The sequence below is a fragment of the Ciconia boyciana genome, chromosome 11, assembly GCF_034638445.1.
Source record: "Ciconia boyciana chromosome 11, ASM3463844v1, whole genome shotgun sequence".
Lineage (NCBI taxonomy): Eukaryota > Metazoa > Chordata > Aves > Ciconiiformes > Ciconiidae > Ciconia > Ciconia boyciana.
In genome coordinates, this window is record NC_132944.1 from 6,784,403 (window position 1) to 6,807,541 (window position 23,139).

General features: G+C 50.1%; 2 protein-coding genes across 2 annotated transcripts; one reads left to right on the forward strand and one right to left on the reverse strand.

The window, feature by feature from the left end:
* The first annotated feature begins 1,955 nt into the window (after window positions 1-1,955).
* TNNC1 (troponin C1, slow skeletal and cardiac type) lies at window positions 1,956-9,170 on the forward strand. The gene is made up of 6 exons (XM_072875880.1): window positions 1,956-2,129; window positions 6,053-6,083; window positions 6,417-6,563; window positions 7,561-7,675; window positions 7,784-7,920; window positions 8,557-9,170. The coding sequence occupies exons 1-6, from the start codon at window positions 2,106-2,108 to the stop codon at window positions 8,586-8,588; spliced, it is 486 nt and encodes a 161-aa protein (XP_072731981.1). The 5' UTR covers window positions 1,956-2,105; the 3' UTR covers window positions 8,589-9,170.
* Window positions 9,171-17,110: 7,940 nt separating this feature from the next.
* RPL29 (ribosomal protein L29) lies at window positions 17,111-19,923 on the reverse strand. The gene is made up of 4 exons (XM_072875882.1): window positions 19,818-19,923; window positions 19,498-19,542; window positions 18,615-18,679; window positions 17,111-17,310 (listed from the first exon to the last, which is right to left on the reverse strand). The coding sequence occupies exons 2-4, from the start codon at window positions 19,532-19,534 to the stop codon at window positions 17,197-17,199; spliced, it is 216 nt and encodes a 71-aa protein (XP_072731983.1). The 5' UTR covers window positions 19,535-19,542; window positions 19,818-19,923; the 3' UTR covers window positions 17,111-17,196.
* Window positions 19,924-23,139: the final 3,216 nt, after the last annotated feature.

The following is a 23,139-nucleotide window of genomic DNA, read 5'->3' on the forward strand; positions in this document are numbered from 1 at the left end:
GCATGCACAGTGGCAGTGGCCCAGATTTCCCCTGTTTAAGCAGACACAGACCCTTCTTCTATATCCCGACCTGGATTTCATCCCAGCTACTCCGGAAGCGCGGCCACGACCCTTTGAAGGCAATGTTAGAGCTCCCACTCCCGCTGTGCATCGGCCCTAGATATATTCTGACGCATCCCAGGGGCTGTTTTCAGGGGGATGACTCAGAGCTGTTGCCTCCCGGGACGGAGGGACGGGGCCAGGCACAATTCCTCACCCTCTGCCACAGCTGCTGCAGTGCCTGGCAGTGCCCAGGGCCAGCACCCGCCGCCCCGCCGGCTCCGCAGGGAATCCCACGGGGGAAAAATAGCCCAGGGCTGGGGTTCACCTCGGGGCAGCACTTCACTGGGGGGTCTCCATGGGGGTGCCCAGGAAGGTTTGGGTGATGGTTCGGTGGTGGGGGACAGCAGGTCCCCCATCCCAGCCTGTGCCCTCACCTAAGGACAGGCCCCAATGCCCTTTAACAAAATAACTATTACCCTTTGCAGCTTTTTCTGACTTTTCTGTGTTCAAGACAACCAAAATATTAATATGTTCCAATTCTGATACCTAACATACTTCAAAAATTAATTCCTTAAATGCAACTATTTTCCCTTTTAATACATCTGCCATCCCCATGCTGAGAAGAGGCAGAGCCCAGCTGAAGCCTGGGTAAATCAAGGCCAGCGGGTGCCTGCAGGACTGCAGTTCATAGCAGGCTCTGCAGCAAGTTAATCTTTTGGGACTGCAAAACCCGGGAGGACGTGGTGTGGGGACACAGCTCTGTGCTCACCCACACCCTCACTTCGTGCTGACACCACCCCGGGTCACTGGTTCACGCCACTTTGGCTAGGCGTTACATAGGGACAGCAGTTCTTTTGCATGCAACATGCTTTCTGTTAAAGGGAGAAGGGATTTTTAGAAGAGATGAGAGCTAACAGCTGCATTCATAGGATTTTCAGTTTTGCCAACTAATGCCCATATGAGCTAGCTGGAGGTGAGACTTCATCACCCTGAGATGCCGGAGCCATCCTTTGGACACAAGAGGGAGTCCTGAATCACCAAAAAGAGAGGTTTTTGCTTTGGTTGCTGTGGATTAAAACGCTTTTCCCTGCACTGAGAAAAGGCTGGTCATCACTTGGAGGTCTTTGGCGTATTTTGCTCTCCACCATGGTGGGATAAATCCACAGTAAATCCAGGAGAGTGGATTTTCCCCATTTGCAGTGAGCACAGGTCAGCTCTCTGGTTGGGTGAAGCGAGTCCCGTCTCCTAAAGGACTGGGAATTATCTCTGAAATCAAGCACAGCTGACAGCCACCCCCCCCAACCCCCCCACCCCCCCCCGCATTTTGCAGCCCCAGCTAAATGCAGAAAATGGAGGCAAAGCTCCGTCTGCCTCCACGCTTCTCCCCGCCGCAGCATTGGGACCGCAAATTCCCCCTGGCCTGGGTGCCCACATGCACACGGCATCGGCTCCTCCGAGGGCATTGGCCCCGGCCACATGTCCCCCAGCAGCACTTCCCCCATGGGCCTGGGGACAGCCGGCAGAGGGGACAGGGAGGCCCCGACACCCCCTGTTCCCACTGCCCCTGGGGGACGCTGGCTGCTGGATAGGGCTATTTTGGGAGGCATGCCTCTCCCATATTACCCAATTTAATTAGGCATAGTATAATCTTTCTAATGCAACTTGCAGGGGGGAAACGCACAGGAGGTGGAGGTGACACAGTGGCATATGTCCAGTCAGGACAGCCAAATACCACAATATATCAGCAAGGGTCCTGCCGAAACACGGCTGAAAAGGCTCACTCGTTCCCACATCAAAGTCACAAGGAAACCTCCAGCTGCCCCGAAGCGGGGCTGGAGCTGGCCCTGGACGTGCCAGCCTTGGGCTCGGCAGTGTCCCCATCCCAAGGCACGCAGGCAAGGCATTCCTGCGGGGACTGGGATGGGACGGGCGTGCGGGGCTGCCGGTGGGCTGGTCTCATCCCCCGGGGCGGGCAGCCCCCTATATCAGCCGGGCTCACGGGGCCGTGCCGGCAGTGTGACCGTGCCGTCCCCCGGCCCCTCGCCCACCCTCTCTCTCCAGCCATGGATGACATTTATAAGGCAGCGGTAAGTGCCTTCCTTTGGGGCTGTGGTTTGAGGGGGTTTTAAAGGGTTTTCGGGGATTTTATAGTAGATTCCCCATAGCTGTGAGGGAATTAATTCAATGGAGAAATGCAAATAAGGACTAATTATAGGGTGGCATCTTTTAGTCAATACCTTCATCCAGGACACAGACCTTTCCCACTGATGGCTCTGAAGGATTTACCCTCCTCTTGTAAGCATGAAACTCTCAACTGGGCTGCTAAATTGTGTACAATTACTCCCCTGGATCCTCCCTGGGAGACAGAGAGATGGCCTGGAGGTGAAGTTATAAATCCTAACAAAATCTTGAAAGTATAAGAGGTGGCTGCTGGTTTTAGCCCAGACAAAGCTGAGCAGCGTTTCTCACAAAATGAACCTTATTTGTATAGGTTAAACCTCACCCTCTTCCTCCTGGTGCTTTGTAAGTCTGCTATTGCTACATTTTCCCCTTCCTGAGCTGAATATTCTTCTGGTAGATTTAAAAACCCCTCAGCTTCTGTAAGTTATTTCCAGACATCCTTCTCTACTTTGCCGCTCCTGATCTCTGTGTTGCAGAAATCCAGAATGTGAGCTATGCTCTCCAGGAACGCAGAGCATCCTAATGGCTATTTTAACTTACACAGCTGCACGCTGTGCTCACTGTGTAAACCCAAACTATTTGGTCTGTAATAAGGACACTGCATTATTTTGTAACGTAGACAGACAGTGATATGCAAGTGGAATAAGGATAAAAATAGATTCTGGATTGTGTGGATTGCTACTGTGTCCCTTCCATAACTGGAGTTAAAATAAGAGCTTTTTGGTGATTATTATTTGTTTTTTAAATATGTAGTTGGTCAGGTTTGATTTTAACCAAGGGCACAAAAAATGCATCATACAAGTCCTATTTTAATTCCAAGGTTTTTAGAGGGAAGAAAGCTAGTGCTTGATATGCAATTGAAGAAAAAACAAAATGCTTACACCTCCCCTGTCCTTTGGTCAGCCCTGAACTGCATAAAATGGAACCCGCCTAGCGATTCCAATAGTATGAAAAGACTCAGGAAAGGCTGTACAATAAAGTGCCAAGTCCCCCAACCAAGACCTCAAAAAGGGAGAAAAATGTGACCTGTAAAATCAAAGAAAATCCAGACCCCTCTAATTAAGCTTTTTAATTAAATGTGTTCTCTGCGACTCAAGGCACAGGTCCTCTCCTTATTGTTTAGGGACCTCATGCCCGTAATTAGGGAGAAAGGCTGAAGTGCTTTGCAAGCCAGCGATGCCCACAGCCAAAAGGGTCTGTCCGTCAGCTGGGGCAGTGCACTTGCAGCACAGGCGGAGAGCCCCGAAAAGAAAAGATTCCCCACCCACAAGCTCCAGCCTCTCTCCAAATCTCTGCCCCAGAAATGGGCAAAAATCCACAGGTGAAGGTCATCCCTAGCCAAAGCCTGTGGGCTTTAGCAGAGTTGGACCATGGAGGAACTTAGCTGAGAAAAAGGAACTTCAGCAATAGAGAACAACCCAAAAATTCCTACCTCAGATACCTAAAACTTACCCCAAACACAGAGCCCTTGACCAGGGAAATGGGCCACACAAAAGACCCAGTGGAATCCCATAAGGATTTTGCTGCTGGTTTAAATGCAGGGCTCAAGTCCTGGGCATGAACTGCCAGCACCCTTACAGAGGCAAAACAAGTCCAAGCAAGACACAGCTGAGACAAACAGCTTTTTCATGGATCTATTCCCCAAGATTTTAACTATAAGAAAACATTTACCTGGAAAAAAAAATTCAAGAACTTCAACTTCCCCCGTCTGACTTCAAATGGAAACATGGGATGAAGAAGAGAGCTGATAAAAGCAAAATACAGCAAATTTGGCGTTACCACGGCTGCTGCAGTGCTGTGAGCTTAGTGCTTGCCTTCCCACACCACGGCCGGAGAAACCTGTCCCTGCAATGATGCAGAGGGAAAAAAAGAATAAAGCCATGAACAGCACCCATGTCCAGAGGGCACTATAAACAGCTCAAGAGACATCTCTGTAGTAAGTGTCACTCTATAGTTACAGTGCATTTAATTTTCATACAGCATAGCTCCACATCTATCACTTCAGTAGTCAAGGAAGCTTCAAAAGTGAGTATTTTTTTATTTGCTGCAAGCAGATGGCATATATTAATATTATATTTATGCCAAATTCCCTACATGCAGCCAGAGAACCCAATGGATTTTCATGTTGCCCACTCATGCCTAGATAAGGGTGTGCAAACACAAAGCTATTTTGGGAACATTTTTAGGCTCTGTTAAGCAGCGCTATGAACAATGCCAGGGACAAGTGTCCAGATAAAGGGCTGCAAGGATAAATACCAAAGCCTGGGAACAATCTGCGAGCTCATCTTTATCTCCAGCACCTCTCACCCAGGCATATAAATAGCGAATGCACCAAGAGGGTCAGGTTACTCGGGTGGCAGGACAGTGGCCGTGGACATGGGCCGAGGGAGCATTGCAGCTGCCCAAACAATAGCCGTGAAGGGCCGGCAGCTGCCTGCCTGCCTTCAGCGGCGCCGGGGCCACAGGAGTCTTGGGTTTCCTCCTGCAATGGCAATCCTGCCGCCATCCTTAGTGCTTTCTGACTTGAAAGTCTTCACCTCCTGGCGCATGGGGAGTGGGATAAGGCTCTCTACCCGCTTCCTGCAGGCTCTGTCCCGCTAAGAAAAAGCACTTCCCCTGCCTCTCACTGCAAGTGGGAAGGATTTCCAGCAGGCTTTTGCAAAACCACTACTCTTTGGGGCAAAAGCATCAGCCTTCCCTCAAAGACAGGGTGCCACAACCCTGAGTTGAGGGGTTCTGCCCTGACCAAAACACGGCGGGGATGGGCATTGGGGACTGTTCACACAGGGCATGGCGACGGCAATAAGGCAACATTAGTGGGGTCAGGCACCCTCTGCACCGGCCAGAGGTAGTCCTGGCAGGGGTCGTGTCTGGCTGACTCCGAAGAGGCTGTCGACCAGCCTGGGAGGCAAAAGTCAGTGTTTTAATGGATGCTACTGAAGGGGCAGTTGGACATGGTGGTGGGGTCAGCAATTTTAGATAAGCGGTACCTGCAGGCAGGAATGAAGCCAAAGAGAGACGTGCACTTAAAGAGGCATGACACAGAGCTGATGGATTCCTCTTTGCTCTCCTCATTGATTATTTTCATTAATTCACACTAACTAATAAGCTCCCGCTGATCGTCTGCAGGGAATGAATTAGGGTAGGGTTTGGGAACAATCTGCCAGCCCATTTTGGCTAACACCTAATGGCTCCACAGGCCATTTCTTTGGGGAGATACCCAAAACAGGCTAAAGGGAATAGCAGCTCCCTTCAGAGGCAGGAACCTTTATAATAAACACTGTCTCGGATGGAAGTTAGCCAGCTCTTAATGTTCTGGATAGTGCAGAGAGTTTCCTGACTCTAGGGCTGAAAAACAACTACCGGGGATGGTCTTGTCCACCTCTCCCTCCCCAGGGACCTCTCCAGCATGTCCCACCTCTGACCTGGCCTCAGCCCACGCACAAGCAGCCTTCAGCGGCACAGCCGTCCTGCTGTGAAGCCTCCCAGCAACAAGAAATTGTCCCCAAATGGCTGACAGAGACAAATGATTTTCCCAGTGGGTCTTCCCTGTTTGTGCCAGGGCTAATTCTGATAGACACTGCCACTCTAGAGAAACAATGCTCACTTCAAAGGAGTTGGGAATAATTTTTTTTTAAGGGGGAGAATCTCTTAGACTCCAAAAAGTTGTGGTGTCAAAACCCCACTGGTTGTATAGCCCGTAGTCCCTGAGGGTGACTGTTGCAAAGGCTTGGTTGCCCTTTGCATCTGTTGAACAAAGAACATTCCCTTTTAAGCATTAGTGGTGCTGGGGAAGAAAAATGACTTGGTCTCTGTGTTCTCCATACAGGTTGAGCAGCTGACAGAAGAGCAAAAAAATGGTAGGTGCATCTTTAACCTGACGCTGCAGCCTAAAGACGAACTCCCCAGCCGGCAGCCCCGCCTGCCTCAGCAGTCACACTCCAGAAAACGCGGTCTTTCTAGCAGCTGGGCAAATCAGGGCATAACCCAGGGATTTTGATGCACCAGCATTTCAAGCAAGGCGTTTTCTGTGCGTGTGCCTGGTTGTCCTTGCCGTGCCGTGCCTGGACAATGCTGGGGTGCATGGGCAGGGGAGGCCATGCCAGGGGTGAGCTCCCTGCCCCAATGCTGCTCACCTGCAGGGTCAAGGCATGGGGCAAGACCCCCGCATCTCTTCTCCCCTCTCTCCCCAGAGTTCAAGGCTGCCTTTGACATCTTCGTGCTGGGGGCAGAGGACGGCTGCATCAGCACCAAGGAGCTGGGGAAGGTGATGCGGATGCTGGGGCAGAACCCCACCCCCGAGGAGCTGCAGGAGATGATAGACGAGGTGGATGAGGATGGTGAGAGAATTGGGTTTCTTCCACTCTCCCAAGCACCAGCCCCATGCCACAGGCATGGGGGGCACGGTACAGGTTGGGTGCGCTCAGCATCTGCGCAGCGCTGGCAGGATCCATGCTGGGGACAGCCACAGCCTGCAGGGAGCAATCTGCAGCGCTGTGATTCTGAAGGACACTAAGCACCCACCAAACTTCAGCGTGATTCCTTTAGAAAATTTCCAGGCAAAGAGAAACTATAAAAATTATTATTTCTATGATGATCAGACTGCTTGAACTGATTTTGGGGGCTACTCTGAAATTGCACAGATCCATTTAAAAAACAAAATACAGGCTGAACGTAGCAACTGCCATTTTAGAAATGCCACAATTACAGAATTCTATCATTGGGAAAGTCTCTCACTGCTCAAGTGTACACATATACGTGCACATACACATAAATAACTGTCAATATTGATTAAATCAGTGTACCAGCGATCACACATAACAAAATCCACTGTGCACAAATTGGGCAGAAATACCATACTAAGTAACTGGAAAATAAAAAAGCACTTTAAAATCAGGCAAAAAAGGAAAATAGCTGTGTCGTTGAAAACAACAGTACTGTACTGCTGGTGCAAAAACACACTGCATGAATACCTACCTTCTGGAGCTTTTATTATTAATACCTAGATAAGATGGACAGGTATCTCCATAGCAGGAATTTCCATTCATCGGTGCTTCCAGTAGGACTTTTGGTTCATTTTGCCTTGGCAAATACAAAGGTTCCCAAAATGCAAGGTTCATTTTGCCTTGGCAAAATGACTGCAAAAAGTAAAAATTCATTGATGAAGTCAGTCCATGGCCTCAGTCACTTATGCCAGCGTCCTGAAAGCTACCTCTTGCTGCAGGGCTGCTCTCCTGAGTTTTGCTCCTTGGTTACTAAAGGGAAGTTTGATCTCTCGCTTGGCATTGCCTGTCCACCCGCCATAGCACTGTCTAGTGCTGTTTATTCTGCCTGCAGGCAGCGGCACTGTAGACTTTGATGAATTCCTCGTTATGATGGTCCGGTGTATGAAAGATGACAGCAAAGGAAAAACCGAAGAGGAACTCTCAGATCTCTTCAGGATGTTTGATAAGTAAGGGTGGTGACTGCAGCATGGTGGGGCGGTGGGAGGGGTGCAGCCGCCCTGGCTCCCCCTCCCCAGCACGTTGGTCTACTGCTGAGATCTTCCATCCTTGCACAGAAATGCTGATGGCTACATCGACCTCGAGGAGCTGAAGATCATGCTGCAGGCGACAGGAGAGACCATCACCGAGGACGATATAGAAGAACTGATGAGAGATGGGGATAAAAACAACGATGGCAGGATTGACTATGATGGTAGGAGTCTTTCTTGCATGCAGTTTGGTTGCGAGCCCTTGAGCATCCCCCGAGCAGCTCCCGCAGCCTCAGTTGCCTTCAGGGCTGGGTGTGAGCTCATGCAGGCAGTGCTGGGCAATATGCCTGATCACAGCTGGTGTTTGCACAGGGATGGGGGGTTTCTTATGCTTGTGAAACAATAGCAGTGGCCTGGGGCTGCCTTAACTCTCCCCATGCTGTGAAAGCCAGCCTGCACTGAAGCAAACCTGCTTTTCACCAGACACCTGTCCCCTCCTGCCCCCTAAACACAAGTACCAGCTCCGAAGGGCTGTATTGTTGAATGTGATGCTGCCAAAATGACCCCCAGACCATTTCCAAGCTGAGCTGGTGGCCATGTCCCTCGCCGGGTGCTCACCGCCAGCATTTTGGTGGCAGCCGAGGGTGACGCTGGGTTCTGGTGACATTTCCAGAGGGAGTCACGAGGAGCCCTCGCCATGGCCAGAGGAGCGGTAGCCATCCCCCCTCGGCTTCTCGCACATCAGGGGGGATGGAAAAGGAGACAGGGCTGGGGAAAGCTGCCAAGAGTGCACTTGGCAGCTGCGAGGGCACTTCGGTCCCACCTCACACCCCTCGTCTCCCATGTCTTCCCCTTGGCAGAGTTCCTGGAATTTATGAAGGGAGTTGAATAAATCTGAAGCCACACGACAGCCCGAATCTCCTAAAACCCTCCAGCTCCGCATCTCATCTCCTCGGCTAAATACCCTGGCTACCGGCATGAAGACTGAGCACTGAGAAGGGTGGCCACTGGGAAAATAAAACGCGTTAATAGCGAGTGCCTCAGATGGTCGTTCCTTGGAGGTTTAGTGAGAGCTTCACCCCGGTCGCACACTCGTGAATAATGGGGCTGCTCCTCAGGGCTGTGCTGAGTGCCCACGAGCCGCATCGGGCAAGGTGGCATCACAGCTGAAGCTTTAAGCCTCCAAGGAGGTGTTTTGCTGCAAGCCCGGCGGCAAAGCCCAGCCAATGGGGCCACGGGTGCTCGGTGGGGAGCTGCCACGTTGCATCTCCTCACCCCTGCCATGGTGAGCGGGCTCAGGAGCTGGCACTGGTGCCTGCTGGTTTAACCGGAACATCAGCAGCTTTTTAGCAACTAAATGGGAATTAACAGCCACTTACGCCATCACTGAAATCCCTAGGTGAGGGACAGTCCCTCTCGTCCCTGCTCTAGCCCTGGCTGTCCTGAAGGGACACCCCTTCCTCCTCCCCACCATCCTGATGGCCACCCTGCGGCACATGCAGAAAGAAGACCTCTATTTTCTTTGGAAATGTGAATAAAAGCCATTCCTAAGCTGGACTGGGTGCCTCCTTCCCATCTCACCCAGCCTGGCAGGAGGCAGGCGATGGCAGCCCCGTGGCACCTCACAGTCCTCCAGCAGCCCTGGGTGGGAGCCTCGCTGCAATAACTGAAACACGCAATTTTGCCTCAGAAATTACATCCATTTGGGCCACAGGGGCCCTGAGCAAGGCACGACCGCGCTTTGGGTCTCGGCCCCCAGGCGCGGGGTGACAGCAGGGCCAAGGAGCACGAGCCGGGCTGTCTCCGAGGGCCCCGGGTGCCATCTTCTCTCATCCCAAGGAAGCGCAGCATTCCTGTGGTATTAGCAGCTCCCCCTGCACATAGCTGCCTCCTCCCATCAAATTACAGCCCCAGCACAGCTCACGCATTGCAGTCGTGTTGCTAAAATCAAACGTTTACCCAAGCAAAATAAACATTGGCAGGGCAAGGCATGAGACTGCATCGATGCAAGGCCCGGCGATGCTGCCCTCGACCCTGGGCGAGCGTGCCGCCATGCCAGTGCCCCCATGCCCGCTGTGCCGTCCTTCTGCCTTTCCTCCCAAACCCAGCTTTTTTTTTTTGCCCCTCTGTGGAAATAACACCCTGAGCAGCTGTATTTGATGTGACACATGCTCTCATTTGTAGCAATAATGAAATATTGTAATTCAGACCAAACAGACTCGAGGTGAACACAGGCACGAGAGGGGTTGTTGGTTGATTGGAAGGACATGGCTGTGTCTTTCCTCTAGACAACGAGCACCAAATGGTTTGCACAACCAGGGCTTGTAACATCAGAGAAACCGAGGAAATTAACCCCCATCAGCTAGAACAGCTGATTTTCCTTAAAACCCAGGATATTTTGGGAAGACCCCTAATGCAAACATCTGGAACACCCACTCAGAGGGGTCTCCCCAAGGGTCCCAAGCCCTCGATGCCATAGCTCCTGCTGATTCAGCAGAACTGCAGGTGCACCAGAAACCAACAGACACAGAAATGTGTTGGGTCGAACAACCCTGAGACAGGAAACGCTCCTGAGTGTTACCGTCTTCTGTCTCCAATGAATCCGTAGCTTAGAGATCAAAAATAATAATTTTCCACCTACCCAGTGTAGCAGCAGCAGTTGTTTCCCACTGAGACCTGCTTCTGAGGACACAGCTGAAATGTTTTATTTACCTCAGGCCTGGCCACCTCCACAGAGTTGCAAATACCTGGGCTTCGGCCACAAGCCTAGGTGACGCCAGCTCTCCCCACAGCCACGGCCATCCAGCCCACAGGCAACCAACACCCACACTCTCACATCACATCTCATCAGGCATCACGGACTGTGAGAAACTGAAAGACTTAATGTCTCAAACATTGTGGTGAGGCACGGTTTGTATGGTGACGGCAGGGGTCGGCTAGCACGGGACAGGGAGAACGGAGAGTGGGACGTGGAGAGCACGTTGGAGGACGCGCAGTTCCGTGTTCTGATGTACCTCACGTAACGACTTACCACATATGGCCAGAGGTCACACAGAGTTGATCTGAGGAAGGGGCTTGCGACTACCTGAGAGACCCCTCACGACCAACCCCCCCCAGTGCCTGCGCAGAAGATTGAGAACTTTCTAGAACAAGAACCATGTAAGTCCTCGAGGGGCGTAACCAGAGGCGGGGACTAGAGTATAAAAGACACGGCCCCAGGGAACCAGGTGCGTGCCCATCACCGGAGGATTGCCACGCCTGTCATCGTCATTGCGGGATCCAAGGGTGGTGATATCTCTCTTTATCTCTCCCTTTCCATTCCTTCTTACAAATGTTCCAATAAGATTCCACTGTTGCCAACCCCTTTATGCTTTCCTAGTTTTCCAGGTTGATGCATTCCATTTTCAAGTTGTTCCCACCACAAATAAAGTGCCTAATTGATAGTTTGGTGTCATTTCACCTTAATTTAGTCGGAGGGAATTTGCAAATCTGAGTCACTCCCAAGTGGGGTGCAGAGGGACCTGGCAGGCAGATGCTGACTCTGCCGTGTGGCTACCCTTACCATCCTCGTAGCCCTCAGACATAAACTGTTGACCAAGTCTGAGACTAAGACTGGATCCAGCCGCACCTAGACTCCTCTCTGAGGAGTTCAGAAAGCAAGGGGCTCCTTTCTGAACCTCGTGACTCAACGGGAGGGCTACCTTTTCTCCCTTAGCCACACGCCAGGCTCACGCCCTTCTCATGACATATTCGGCGTCACGATTCTCCTTCTCCCTCCCCCCCAGTGGGATGTGACACAGACAGCCCCATTATCTTCCTGTCCTGACCAGATCCCAACACCGAACAAGGACATCTCCGAGATATTCACCACTGCTTACTGATAGACTTTGGCTCACTGAAGGGTGAACAAGAGAAGAAATAAGGTTAATCCCCTCCTTCAGCCAACTTGGTGGCTCGGGGGAGGCTTGGACTCCTGCTGTGACCACAGGGAAAAGGATGGCTGCAAAGAGGCACCCGGCCATGTCTTGGCTCTCCTCCTTGGTTCAACGGCACAGGTGGCAGTGAGCCACAGCCCCACTGTCTACCCACTCTTTTCTGTGAGCAAAACAGGGAAGGTGGTTGTGCTGGTTTTGGCTGGGGTAGAGTTAGTTTTCTTCAGAGTAGCTAGTATGGGGCTATGTTTTGGATTTGTGCTGAAAACAGCGTTGATCACACAGGGATGTTTTCGTTACTGCCGAGCAGTGCTCACACAGAGTCAAGGCCTTTTCTGCCTCTCACCCCACCCCTACAGCGAGTAGGGTGGGGGTGCAGAAGGAGCTGGGAGGGGACGCAGCTGGGACAGCTGACCCCAACTGACCAAAGGGCTATTCCATACCATATGGTGTCATGCTCAGCATATAAAGCTGGCGAAAAATAAAGAAGGGGGGGACATTCAGAGTGATGGCATTTGTCTTCCCAAGTAACCGTTATGCGTGTCCTGGTTTCAGCTGAGATAGAGTTCATTTTCTTTATAGTGGCTGGTGTGGGGCTATGTTTTGGATTTGTGCTGAAAACAGTGTTGATAACACACTGATGTTTTAGTTGTTGCTGCACTGGTCAAGGACTTTTCAGCTTCCCATGCTCTGCCAGGTGCAGAAGAAGCTGGGAGGGGACACAGCCAGGACAGTTGATCCAAACTGACCAAAGGGCTATTCCATACCACATGATGTCATGCTCAGTATATAAAGCTGGGGAAGAAGAAGGAAGGGGGGGACATTCGGGGTGATGGCGTTTGTCTTCCCAAGTCACCGTTAGGCGTGATGGAGCCCTGCTTTCCTGGAGATGGCTGAACACCTGCCTGCCCATGGGGAGGAGTGAATGAATTCCCTGTTTTGCTTTGCTTGTGCACACAACTGTTGCTTTACCTATTAAACTGTCTTTATCTCAACCCACGAGTTTTCTCTTTTACTCTTCTGCTTCTTTCCGTTCCACCGGGGGGTGAGTGAGCGAGCGGCTGGGTGGGGCTTGGTTGCCAGCTGGGGTTAAACCATGACAATGGTGGCTGGAGAGAGAGGACCAAGGTCTTGTAGCAGCTGAAACTTGTCCCTAGAAGAGCTGACACACTCGGGACTACTTGGGCTTTTTTAGTCCTTAGACCAGAGGCGCCAGCAGGTCAGCGCACTCTGCATGAAGTCAGAAAAACTGCTGCAAGACCAATTTGTCTTAACACACTGACTGTCCTCCAAAAGTAAGACAGCAAATGCTGTGGGGTGGGATGCTGTGGGTGAATTTCACTGTTGGCTAAAACACGGAAACAACTGCATTAGGAATGGAACGCAACATGACAAGCTGGCGTTAACCAGTAACTGCTACAGGATCAGCCTGGTTGAAGCCTCCACAGAGGGGATGTGCCTGGAGATGTGCTAATGATGAATGAAAACACCCAGAGGAGTCCATGTATCTGTGCAACTCCAAACAAATTTGCAGTTTTCCCTGCGTGTGTAGTGAACCTTTGGTGCCAGAAGCCTTTAAGGAAGGTGACACATGCCCACAAACACTACTTGAAAAAATAAAAGTCATTGAAACATCCATCCATTTTTAATCAGACAAAAAGCCATTTACCACTCTCTAAACCAGTCCCCAGATCCACGTGCTCTTAACCCCCCAGCTGAGACGGAAGCTGTGCTGGCAGGTGATGGCAGCCCATGCCACCAGACACAGCCACAGCTCTCAGGCCATTTGCTCCGCTTGCTTTCGCTGGCAGATTTAATTCCTGCCCTGGTTTGCAGCTTTTCCAGCATATTTGAGGCCTCTCTTCAGCCCTCAGTAAAACTTTCCTGTGTGAGCTAACTGACTGCAGGAAGACCTGAGGACATTTTGTACTCATCCCCCTAATAAAACCTCTGCAGCTCACCTACAGTTGTGCATCTGCCACCAGGGTAGCAGCAGCGTAACACGAGCTAAGGTACGTCAAATAAACAACACTTCACCATGCCAAAGCCCCTGTTGCATAGAACATCTGCAACAGCCTTGAAACTTGGGCAAAGCAGAACTCATGTTCTGTTCATTGCTTTTTGCTTGAACATGCTACTGAAAGGCGGTAAAGGGGGGCAGAGCAATACACATCCAGCCCTACTTTTCATTTTCACTGTGAACACTCTGCCCCATCAGAGCGTTTCCCAGTGCTTTGATTTGTCCTCCTAGTTCTGTGCTCTCGGCTTTCAGTGCGATTGCTCACCTTTGCCAAATGAGCTGATGCAGTATTTGGCTACGTGCCCTTTGCTCCCCTCCTTTTTTTTTTTTAATCAAAGGCAAAACCAGAGCCAAACTGGAACTTGATACTGAGTGCTCTTAACTGCAAATGGGAGAAATCATCTGCAGCGAGTGTGATGCACAGCAGCGGCAAGCACAAGATGTATAACCTGATGTACAGCAGTAGCTGAGCAGACACTCTCAAGCTCATTGGCTTCCTGTGGGATACCAAGGACTTCATCATAAGAGTTTTGAAGTTTTTAAATGTTAAAGATGACAGAGCTCTGTATAATGGGAATAGTTTCGAGTAGGCCACAGCTGCCAGTTCCATCTCCTGGGCTCTGCATACGTAATCCTCCCAAAAAGGATCTTCAGCCTCACGTGACCAACAGAAATCAAGACACAGAATTTAAATTATTTCACAAGGCAAGCAAAAGAGGATGAAGATGCACCACGAGGCCATGCCAGCACAGACTCCCCTCCACAGCTTTCCCTTCTGGGCTGGGGCAACCTCTACGACAAGGAGGGAAGTTGTGGACTGAGACGTCACAGGGTTAGAAAACGCAGTAAGTGATCAACCGATGTCCCGGCAGCGTCCTGCAGGACCACCATGTGTGCAGGGAGCTGACAACAAACCTGACACTGAGCTGCTGTGGAAGCTCTCAAAATTCCTGTCTCTTGCTACACAATGATGCCTGGATTAAGGTTACGTTCCTCTGTGCTGCATTTTGTCACGCAGCCGCTATTTTGGTCAGGAAGTCAGCAAGCCCATATTTGGGAAGCTGTCCCAGTGAAGGGCAGCATGAAGGGCAGCGAAAAGGCTGCTTCTGAAGGCAGGCCTGGAGGAGCTGCCTGGAGCCACAGGAAGCCCAAATCATTTTCTCTGCTTCTCATTAACGTGCCAACGTCATTTTCTCAGCCTCACCCTTGCGTGTCTCTCTCTCTTCCCTCAAACCACATCCTGTGGGTGAGCTACTCCCACAACACAAGCACTCTAAGGAAGACACCAAGAAAGTTTAGAAATGAAATCCCGCTTCTTAGACAGAAAAGCCTTAGTGCTAGAGATTTAAAATGCCTAACTTAAAACAGGTTGAAGATCTGCAGACACACAGGTGAAGGTGCAGCAAGACAAAGTCCTCCGTTCAGAGGCTTTTTCTTTCACTCTTCTTGTCACAACACACACCTGCAGCAGACTGACCTTCACTTACACAGCTGGACCAGCCAGTCTGCTGCCTCCAACACCAGCAGCAACCCAAGGGGATGTCTCCCCATTCTACGTCTCTGCCAGCCCTGGTAAGGGCTGCCGGGCAGCTCTGGGCCAGTGGTAGAGGCTGCCAGATGTACACGCTAACCTGAACCACAGGTATGTGATCTTGCCTTTGTAGACAAACTCACTCAAGCAGGGCAGGCACCAGCCACACAGCTCGAGACCTCCGATACCCACAGGCACTCAGGTACCACCGAGGCCAGTGGGATTTAAGCGCTGTGCATCTGTCTCTGGGTGACCTACCACTTGCAAAAACAACTCTCCAGGAGGGATTAATACCACGAGGAACCTCTTGCCAGTTGACCTTCTGGCGTACCTGAGGGCAGCAGGGACCAGACAAGCTTTTTGTCTTGACTATTTAGCAGATTCTACCTGGTGGTAGGAACCCTGTGACAGTACACTCTCTCCAGCACAGCACCCCTCTCAACGAGCACGCTGCTCTCGCACAGCTATTAAGTTTTTTTGGCTGACAAACATCAACCTCCACAACAGTCCGAGAGGTGCACACAGCAGGAATCAGACAGCTGAGGGTTGCAGACTTCTCTCAGACTTTAAAAGCCCTCAACTCCTGAGTTTTTAAGTTAGTAAATCTCTTTATATTGCTTGGTTTAGGGCTGGGTGGTATTTTTCATCAGTCAAAACCAACTAAAAGTGGGAACAGGGAAAAGACTTTTGAATACAACTTTTGAACTTGACCACAACATCAAGCCATAAAGAATTAAAAATATTTACCTTGTTTCAAAATAACATTGCATTTTGGTAAGTGGCTAAAGTATTTTAAAAAAATCAGTTACATGAATTGGATGTTTCAGCTGAAATTTTTGGTGGTGTTTTTTTATTTTTAATCCAGCAGGTGTTTTGCTGCTCTACTGCAAAGTCAGAAGATACCTGCAAACTTCCAGCCTTTGTGTTGATCCACAGATTTACACCACCGGGTGGACAAGCGTTGGAATTGCAATTTCAGGAACAGTTAGTTGCATTTTAACAGCTGGCTCATTTCAGTAATAAAAAAGCACCTCTTGAATCAGCTTTGCTGGCTGGTGGGACCTGGAGAGTGAAGCCCTCTGCTGATCTACAAAAGGACAGCAGTAACAAAACCCTGTCACAGCACCTCTCAAGCTTTTGAATGTTACTCCCCTGATCTCACCAGTCGGCACATGTCATCAGGTAGGTAATTTTTTGTTATTGGAACGAAAGACCTCCACTAAAATATGAAATATGAAAAGTGTGGATAGTCTACACCCTTACGCATTCCCACAGTAGCTCCATTAACACTTTCAAGTATTTCAGAATACAACACACACCACTTCTAACACCAATTGCTATGATCTCTAACACCATAGCTAGCACTCAGTACGCTCCCATTTTTCAGGATTTCCATAGCTGTAACTACCTTACCTGGACAGCAAAGCAGCAGACATGTAACAGCCCTTGGAAATCTCATCTTGCTGTAATAGCACTAGGGACTACCATAAAAATTGTGGTATGCGAGAATTCTGAACACACATACCAGTATCAAAACCAATTTTACCCGTATTGAATGCTGTCACCTAAGAGTCCAGGCAACACTGGCTTCAATTTGTAGGAAAAGAAACATGTTGGTTCTTGTTTAAAGCTTCACTCAATAATCATTTCACAACTTGAAAACAGACTTTGAACTACTAAATGCTCATGACCTGTATCAACGATTACAGTAGAACAGCACTGAGGAGGGAGCAGCTGGTTTACTTCGTGCATGTGGAGGCTGAAAGTATTAACACAAAACCTCCCCACAGCTCCGGCTGGCTTGACTGACCTGCCAGGCAACACACACACACACTGGTCACTACACGCAGGCTTGGTGCACAACTGGCATCTAAACTACAACTCAAACAAGACTTTTAGAGGGTTCTCCTCAAATTCGGGAGGGGGGTGAAGACTTTGTTACATCCAATTTTATTTTTACAAAAATGCTGTAACACGCATGCCAATAGGAAAACTGGTTCTTTTGTCTTAAACCACATCAGTCCTTTTTCTGCTGAGCAGCCTGCTTGGCATTGTTGGCCTGCATCTTCTTCAGCCCCTTTTTGTTGTGTTTCTTTGCAAATCTCATGTTCCTCAGAAACTTGGGATCAACCTATAAAAATAAGGAAAAAAAATAAGCGATGTTGTAGAAGAGACATATGTAAAAACATATATATCTCCAGACCATTCCAATTATTCCTAAATGCTGGCTGTGATTAATTCAGATTTCTGACTTATTACATCAACAAAATTATTGTAGCCATCTGTAACCATTCTTTAACTAGCTATTTTCCTTAATTTCCACAAACAAACAAACCAAAAACCCCAGCAACAAACAAACAGAAAAAATAGGACAAGTTGAGTAAAGCTGTAAACAAGACAAATTTCATTTCCATATCACAATACATTCTGGATCTGAAGTACCACAAACCAACCCTGGCAGGTGAGCACATGTACACGTAATCCTAATCCTTGGGTAGAGACCAATGCCACTTCCTCAGGCCTTTCCTTTTTACACTAAAGGAAAAAAGTACCAGCACAGAGAAGAGTAGCTCCCCAGGTTTTGTCAGCTAACGGCTGGTTAATGCATCCTGTCATACCTAGGACCAATTCCCAGAACTATCAGCTACTATCCAACTGAGAAACTTTTGCTATTTTACTGTAAGCAGCCTTTTAACTGGCACATAGGAGTATCAGGATTTTGCCATCTTAACTCATGCACGCTCGGTGCAAGGAGACGGACTCAGAGACTGCCGGATAATCTGCAGGAGGGGGCAGGACTGAACCCTTGCTGAGTTACGCAGAAGACGAGATTTTATGTCACATCCAAAAAGCCGATAATCACATCTACAAGGCAAACAGAATCACAACCCTCCCCAAAGCCAAAACGTCCCGTTTTCATTTTTCAAGTGTGGAAAAAGATCCTGTTATATCGCTTGTCTAATCCCAGAAAAAGCAAAATGCTGTCATTTTTATATGTATTGTCCGGAAATGCCAATTCATCTTCCGAGTCAAATTCTCTGGATTAGTACAGATGGTAAAATAATATTGAAGGGTACAGAGAAGCAGGAGAGACAGCAGGACTCAAAAGGGAGAAGAGCTATCCCACTGACGCGTTTGTTTCACTGGAAGCAACAGTTAGTGACACCCACCTGAGCAGGACAGAGACAAAACTGGCTAACAACTAAAAAGCAGTTTTATAGACATACAGGGGCAGATTTCATGCAGGTTAGAAATATCACAGCTGCTTGTAAGGTAAGCAAAAGATGAAACGGCAACCCACAGTGGTTCTGACCATCTGAAACACAAGCCCCTATCTGCAAAAAATACGTCAGTCAAAATAATACAAGTACTGGATTTTCTCATGGTTAAGCCTCAATAGCTTAACAGCCTAGGAATATCAATAGAAATACTCACCCCTTTGAGAGATTCATATCTATGGGATCTGGGTTTCTTGATACCATTTCTGTGCCACTTACGGGCTATGGGGAAGACCAGAAAACAATTTAAATTACATTTTTGCCACTATGAAATAGCTGCATTAGCTTTCCTTTAAGCCCAGCTGAACCCATCAAAATGATGCAGAAGAGAAAACTTTCTAACCCTTCCTATCCAAACTAAATGCAAATTAAGAAAACATCTCTATTCTCATCCCTCCGCACACTGTGCTCTCGGCACCGTATGAGTTTCTAATCCAAGGATTTCAGGCTCCTCATTAACTAATAACGTACAGCGGCGACGCCACTAATGCAATACGAAGCCTCGGACACTAAGATGTTCACGCACGTGTGTTTAGCGTTAAAGGGCACCACCGCTCCCTGCGCAAGACCAAGCAGAACCTACCCATGAACTCTGCTAGCTTACAGCACTGATGAAAAAACCCCAAACAAGAACTATTTTATCACTGTGGTCCTCTTCGGATGGCAAAGTATCACAGGCTGAATGCCATTCCGTAACGTGTGTAGCCCAAACGTATGAAACTTGCTTTTTTCCCTGGTTACGCACTATTTTTATATTGAGCCCAAACAAGTCCTGACTGTCGCAGAGCTCTCTTCCCATCAAACCACCATCCCATCCCCGCGTTCGCTCCCTGCTTCCCTCGGGAGCCTATCTCGCTGCAGAACAAGCTAAGGAAGACCGGGCTGCCGTAACTGAGCAGGTCGAAGCACCCGGGTAAAACCTCCCTGCGGGGTGCAGCCCGGGCCCCCCAGCGGCACCGCTCCTCCCCGCCTCCTCCCGGAGCCGCAAGCCGCCCAACCCCGCACCGGCTCCGCGGCGCGGGACGCCGAGCCCGGCTTACACTGGTTGTGCGTGGTGTGGTTCTTGGACTTGGCCATGCTTGCACCTGCGGGAGAAACAGACACCTCCAGTCGCGGAGGGCAGGCGAGGCGCGCCCCGGCTCCCCCGCCCCAGGCCTTCTCGGGGCTCTCCCGCCACGACCAGCCACAGTACCGACGCCGCGGTACCGACGCCGAGCCCCCGCCACCCCGGCCCACCACAGCCCCAGGCTCGGCCTCGCCCGCTCCCGGCCCGGTGGGGTCGGCTCGGGCCCGGCGCGGGGAACCGCCCGCCGCCGTCGCCGGGCGCGGATGGAGCCGGATTGCGCGGAGGGACACTCACCGCCGCCGCCGGGCCGGAAGAGAAGGGCGCGCCGCAGGGCCTGCTGGGAAATGGGGAACGGACCGGAACCCCGCGCCGCTCCGGTGCGCAACAGGCGCCGCCAGCGGGAAGGTTCCGCCCCGCAGCCTCCCCGCTCCCCTCTCCCCTTCCCGCACCGCCGGCCTGTGCCGCCCCCTGCACCGGCCCCGGCGGCCGCGGCCTCCGCTCCCGCCCCGGCCCCGCGCGCGGGGAGGGATCTGCAGCAACAGGGCCCCGCCACACCCGAGCCCCAGCGACGTGGCGGACCCCGGTCCCTTAGCGACACGGTTCCCCCACCAACACGGTCCCCCACCAACACGGTCCCCCCACCACCATGGCCTCTCCCGGGCCGCGCGGCGCGGGCGAGTGGCGCCGAGATCCGAGGCCACCATGGCGGCTGGTGGCACTGCCTGATCGCCGGAGGCGAGGGGCCTCAGCCCATGCCCGGCTGCATTCGGGCGCGATTTATCTGCACGTTCAGCTGTGCGTGCCACGCGCGGGCGGTAACATCACACGCGGGGTATTTTCTTCACAGCAGATTCATTAAACGCTGCTCATTTTTATTTGTGTGGGAGACAGGCCCTTGCAGAAAGACCGCAAACGGCTCTGTTCGTTTTCAGACCCTGACAATTAGCAGCTTTGGCTGTGCCACTTCGATGACCCCCAGACCCGCCGCCTCCTGGGCCCAGCGTGTCTGCGGCCGTGGCACAGGCATGGCACGGTGCGGGGGGCTTCGCTGGCCGGCCACGCTGGCCGGCGAGTTTTAAAGTCTCACTCCTGCAAAATATACAGACTGAGACTAAGATACTTCAGCATCTGAAAGACACTAAAACGATGACTAAGATGGGCAAATGAAGCTGTGTCTGTCCACAGTGCAGCTGCTTCGCAAAAGCGCCAGCCAAGCCAGAGCACTAAGGCCATTTTCCTTCGATGCCAGCAAGACCAGACGTTGCTGGCAGGGGCAGCCCCGCTGGAGAGGAGCGGATCCGGCTGCCAGCGGCTGAGGGTTGGAATTAAGTCTCACGGTAGCTCCTGCTACCCCAAACGCAGGAGGATTTGTGATACGGCCATCAGGGAGCCCCAGCGCTGGCTGCGCTGCTGCGGGCGGCTGGCTGTGGGACTGCCAGCGGTGATGCCGCAGGGAGGCATTTGTGGCTATGGATCGAGGCATCTCCCATGGGAAGGTGTGAAAGGGGAACCACAGGCCAAGCTCGCCCAAGCCCGTTGGGTTGTATCTGTGTACGAACTGCAGCGTTACGGTCCAGGACTGCTGTACTTTCAACTGGGAACCTTTGAAAAATGAGTGTAAAAAGGCCCAGGCCTTTCTGCGTCATGGTAGAATGGAAAAATACTGCCATCTTTTTATGGCATTGCCTTTATTTTAAAGATGAGAGGGACAAGTGAATTGCCTAAGATAACCCAGATTGGAAAAAATATCCCAGAGACCAAAGTCCTTGGACCAGTACACGGGAGAGAGAACCACACTTTTTTTTTCAATGACTGATTGCTTGCAGAGCAATTAGCTACCCTGCCTCAGGTTTGGATACCTGTGAACAAGCTCATCCTATTACAAAAATGGTGAAAAATAAATTATCCTTGATAGACAGGTAATGCTGATGAAACTGAAATGAAAATAGGCAGGAAAAAGAAAGCTAATACAATTTAATTCCAGTATTTCTCTGATTTCCAGCAAGACCTAAGTTGCAAAATGTATTTGGCTTAATTTTTTTTTTTTCATTCTGGGCAGCTGTTATTAGCAACTAGCGTAAAAAATAGATGAAAATATCAACATTCTTTTACTGGCATTTTGCAGCTGGAATATGAGGTTCTTCATGAACTCCTCCTTGATACACAAACTTCTGACTTTTTAAACTCTGGGATTTTTAAATTCTTCCCACTGTAGCAAGCTGCGGTTTTAAAATATTCGGACATCACTGTGCCCAGCTTATCACAGCCAAGAGCAGAGAGAAAGCCTGACTTTCTGACAACCCAAAGAGCCAAGCTTAGTGAAAGATAAAACCGAATCCCAGAGGCATGTTTGCCTGCACTGCATTGCAGAAGGCAGAAAGAAATATGCTGGCAGGTCCCCTTATCTTGGCCATTAGACTATGAAAACTCTTGATCTTTTTCATTCATTTCTGAGCCTTCCTTCATAGGAAGAAACAGAAGGGCTTATTTTATAGTTTCAGATATCTTTCTTTTTCAAGTTCTTTCAGTATCTCACTGCAATTATTGCTGTCGGAGCTCCCCGGGAGTCTTTCACAGCTGCTGCTGGGGCCACAGAAGACAAGCAGTCAGACAGGTGGGGATTAGAGAAGCTGTGCTTAACGCCCAGGTGATATACAAGACCTGTAAGCCAAATTATTAAAATAAAACTGGAAGTGCATTCAGTTCACGGGGCTGAGTGTAATATATTCAGGGTAGTCTATAAACCACAGCAAACCAATGCAGAATATCAGGTAAAAAGGGTGATCCAAGGCAGGATCAAGACCTGTGTACACCATTGGGGGATCAAGACCCCTTGAATTTCTTCTGTGCTCTGATGAGCTGCAATGTCTCTAATTATGGTATTACTGAGAACGGTTGGCCAGCTCAAAACCTTCAATCATACTTTTAGTGATTACAGACTTAATTAGTGCATGTTAGCCCAAGTGTCCTCTATTAAAGGGGCTGTGCTCATTAAATAAGATGGTAATTACTCCAGCTGCAAAACAATTATGAAAAAAATCATAGGTTAAAATAAAAATCTCACAGTGCCTTTGACAACCGCGTTATCTCAGTCAATGTCCTTGCATCACACACATTTATGCTGATTGACCTCTTTTGGGTTTGTCATGGTTTTCATGCTGATGTCACATTTCAGCAGGCCTCTCTAATCTTGCCTCCTCCCTCCCTGTGAGCTGACATTTGGACTTGGGGTAATGAATTACCGTAACTGCCCCCATTTAGTAACGCCAGTGACTCGGAGAAGCTCAGCACCCAGGTCAAGTGCTCCGCGGGTGTAAATCAGAAAAACATCACTAATTTCCAGGGAACCACTGCGATCCACCCCAAAAGGGGTACGGGCAGGGTTTTGTTGATGTCTGATGCAACATTTTGGAGGTGTTCTGATATTATATATTCAATACATACATTTAAGGAAGATGTTACATGTGAGAAACTTCTCCCAACATGTCTCGGGGCTCAGTCAGGTGCCACAGACAATGCTGAAAGGTGAATGAAGCACGGGCTGCCTCCCTTGGGCATTGCTTGCTCACAGGCCAGCGACGGCTGGGGACCGTTGCTCCAATGCATTTCTTCTGGG

Bases quoted from the DNA above. Each gene is read 5' to 3' on its own strand.
- TNNC1 (XM_072875880.1), top strand. From the start codon at position 2,106: ATGGATGACATTTATAAGGCAGCG. The intron at 7,676-7,783 runs GTAAGGGTGGTG...ATCCTTGCACAG, and splicing joins CTCTTCAGGATGTTTGATAA to AAATGCTGATGGCTACATCG. The intron at 7,921-8,556 runs GTAGGAGTCTTT...TCCCCTTGGCAG, and splicing joins TGGCAGGATTGACTATGATG to AGTTCCTGGAATTTATGAAG.
- RPL29 (XM_072875882.1), bottom strand. From the start codon at position 19,534: ATGGCCAAGTCCAAGAACCACACCACGCACAACCAGT. The intron at 18,680-19,497 runs GTAAGCCGGGCT...TCTTCCCCATAG, and splicing joins CCACACCACGCACAACCAGT to CCCGTAAGTGGCACAGAAAT. The intron at 17,311-18,614 runs GTGAGTATTTCT...TTATTTTTATAG, and splicing joins GATATGAATCTCTCAAAGGG to GTTGATCCCAAGTTTCTGAG.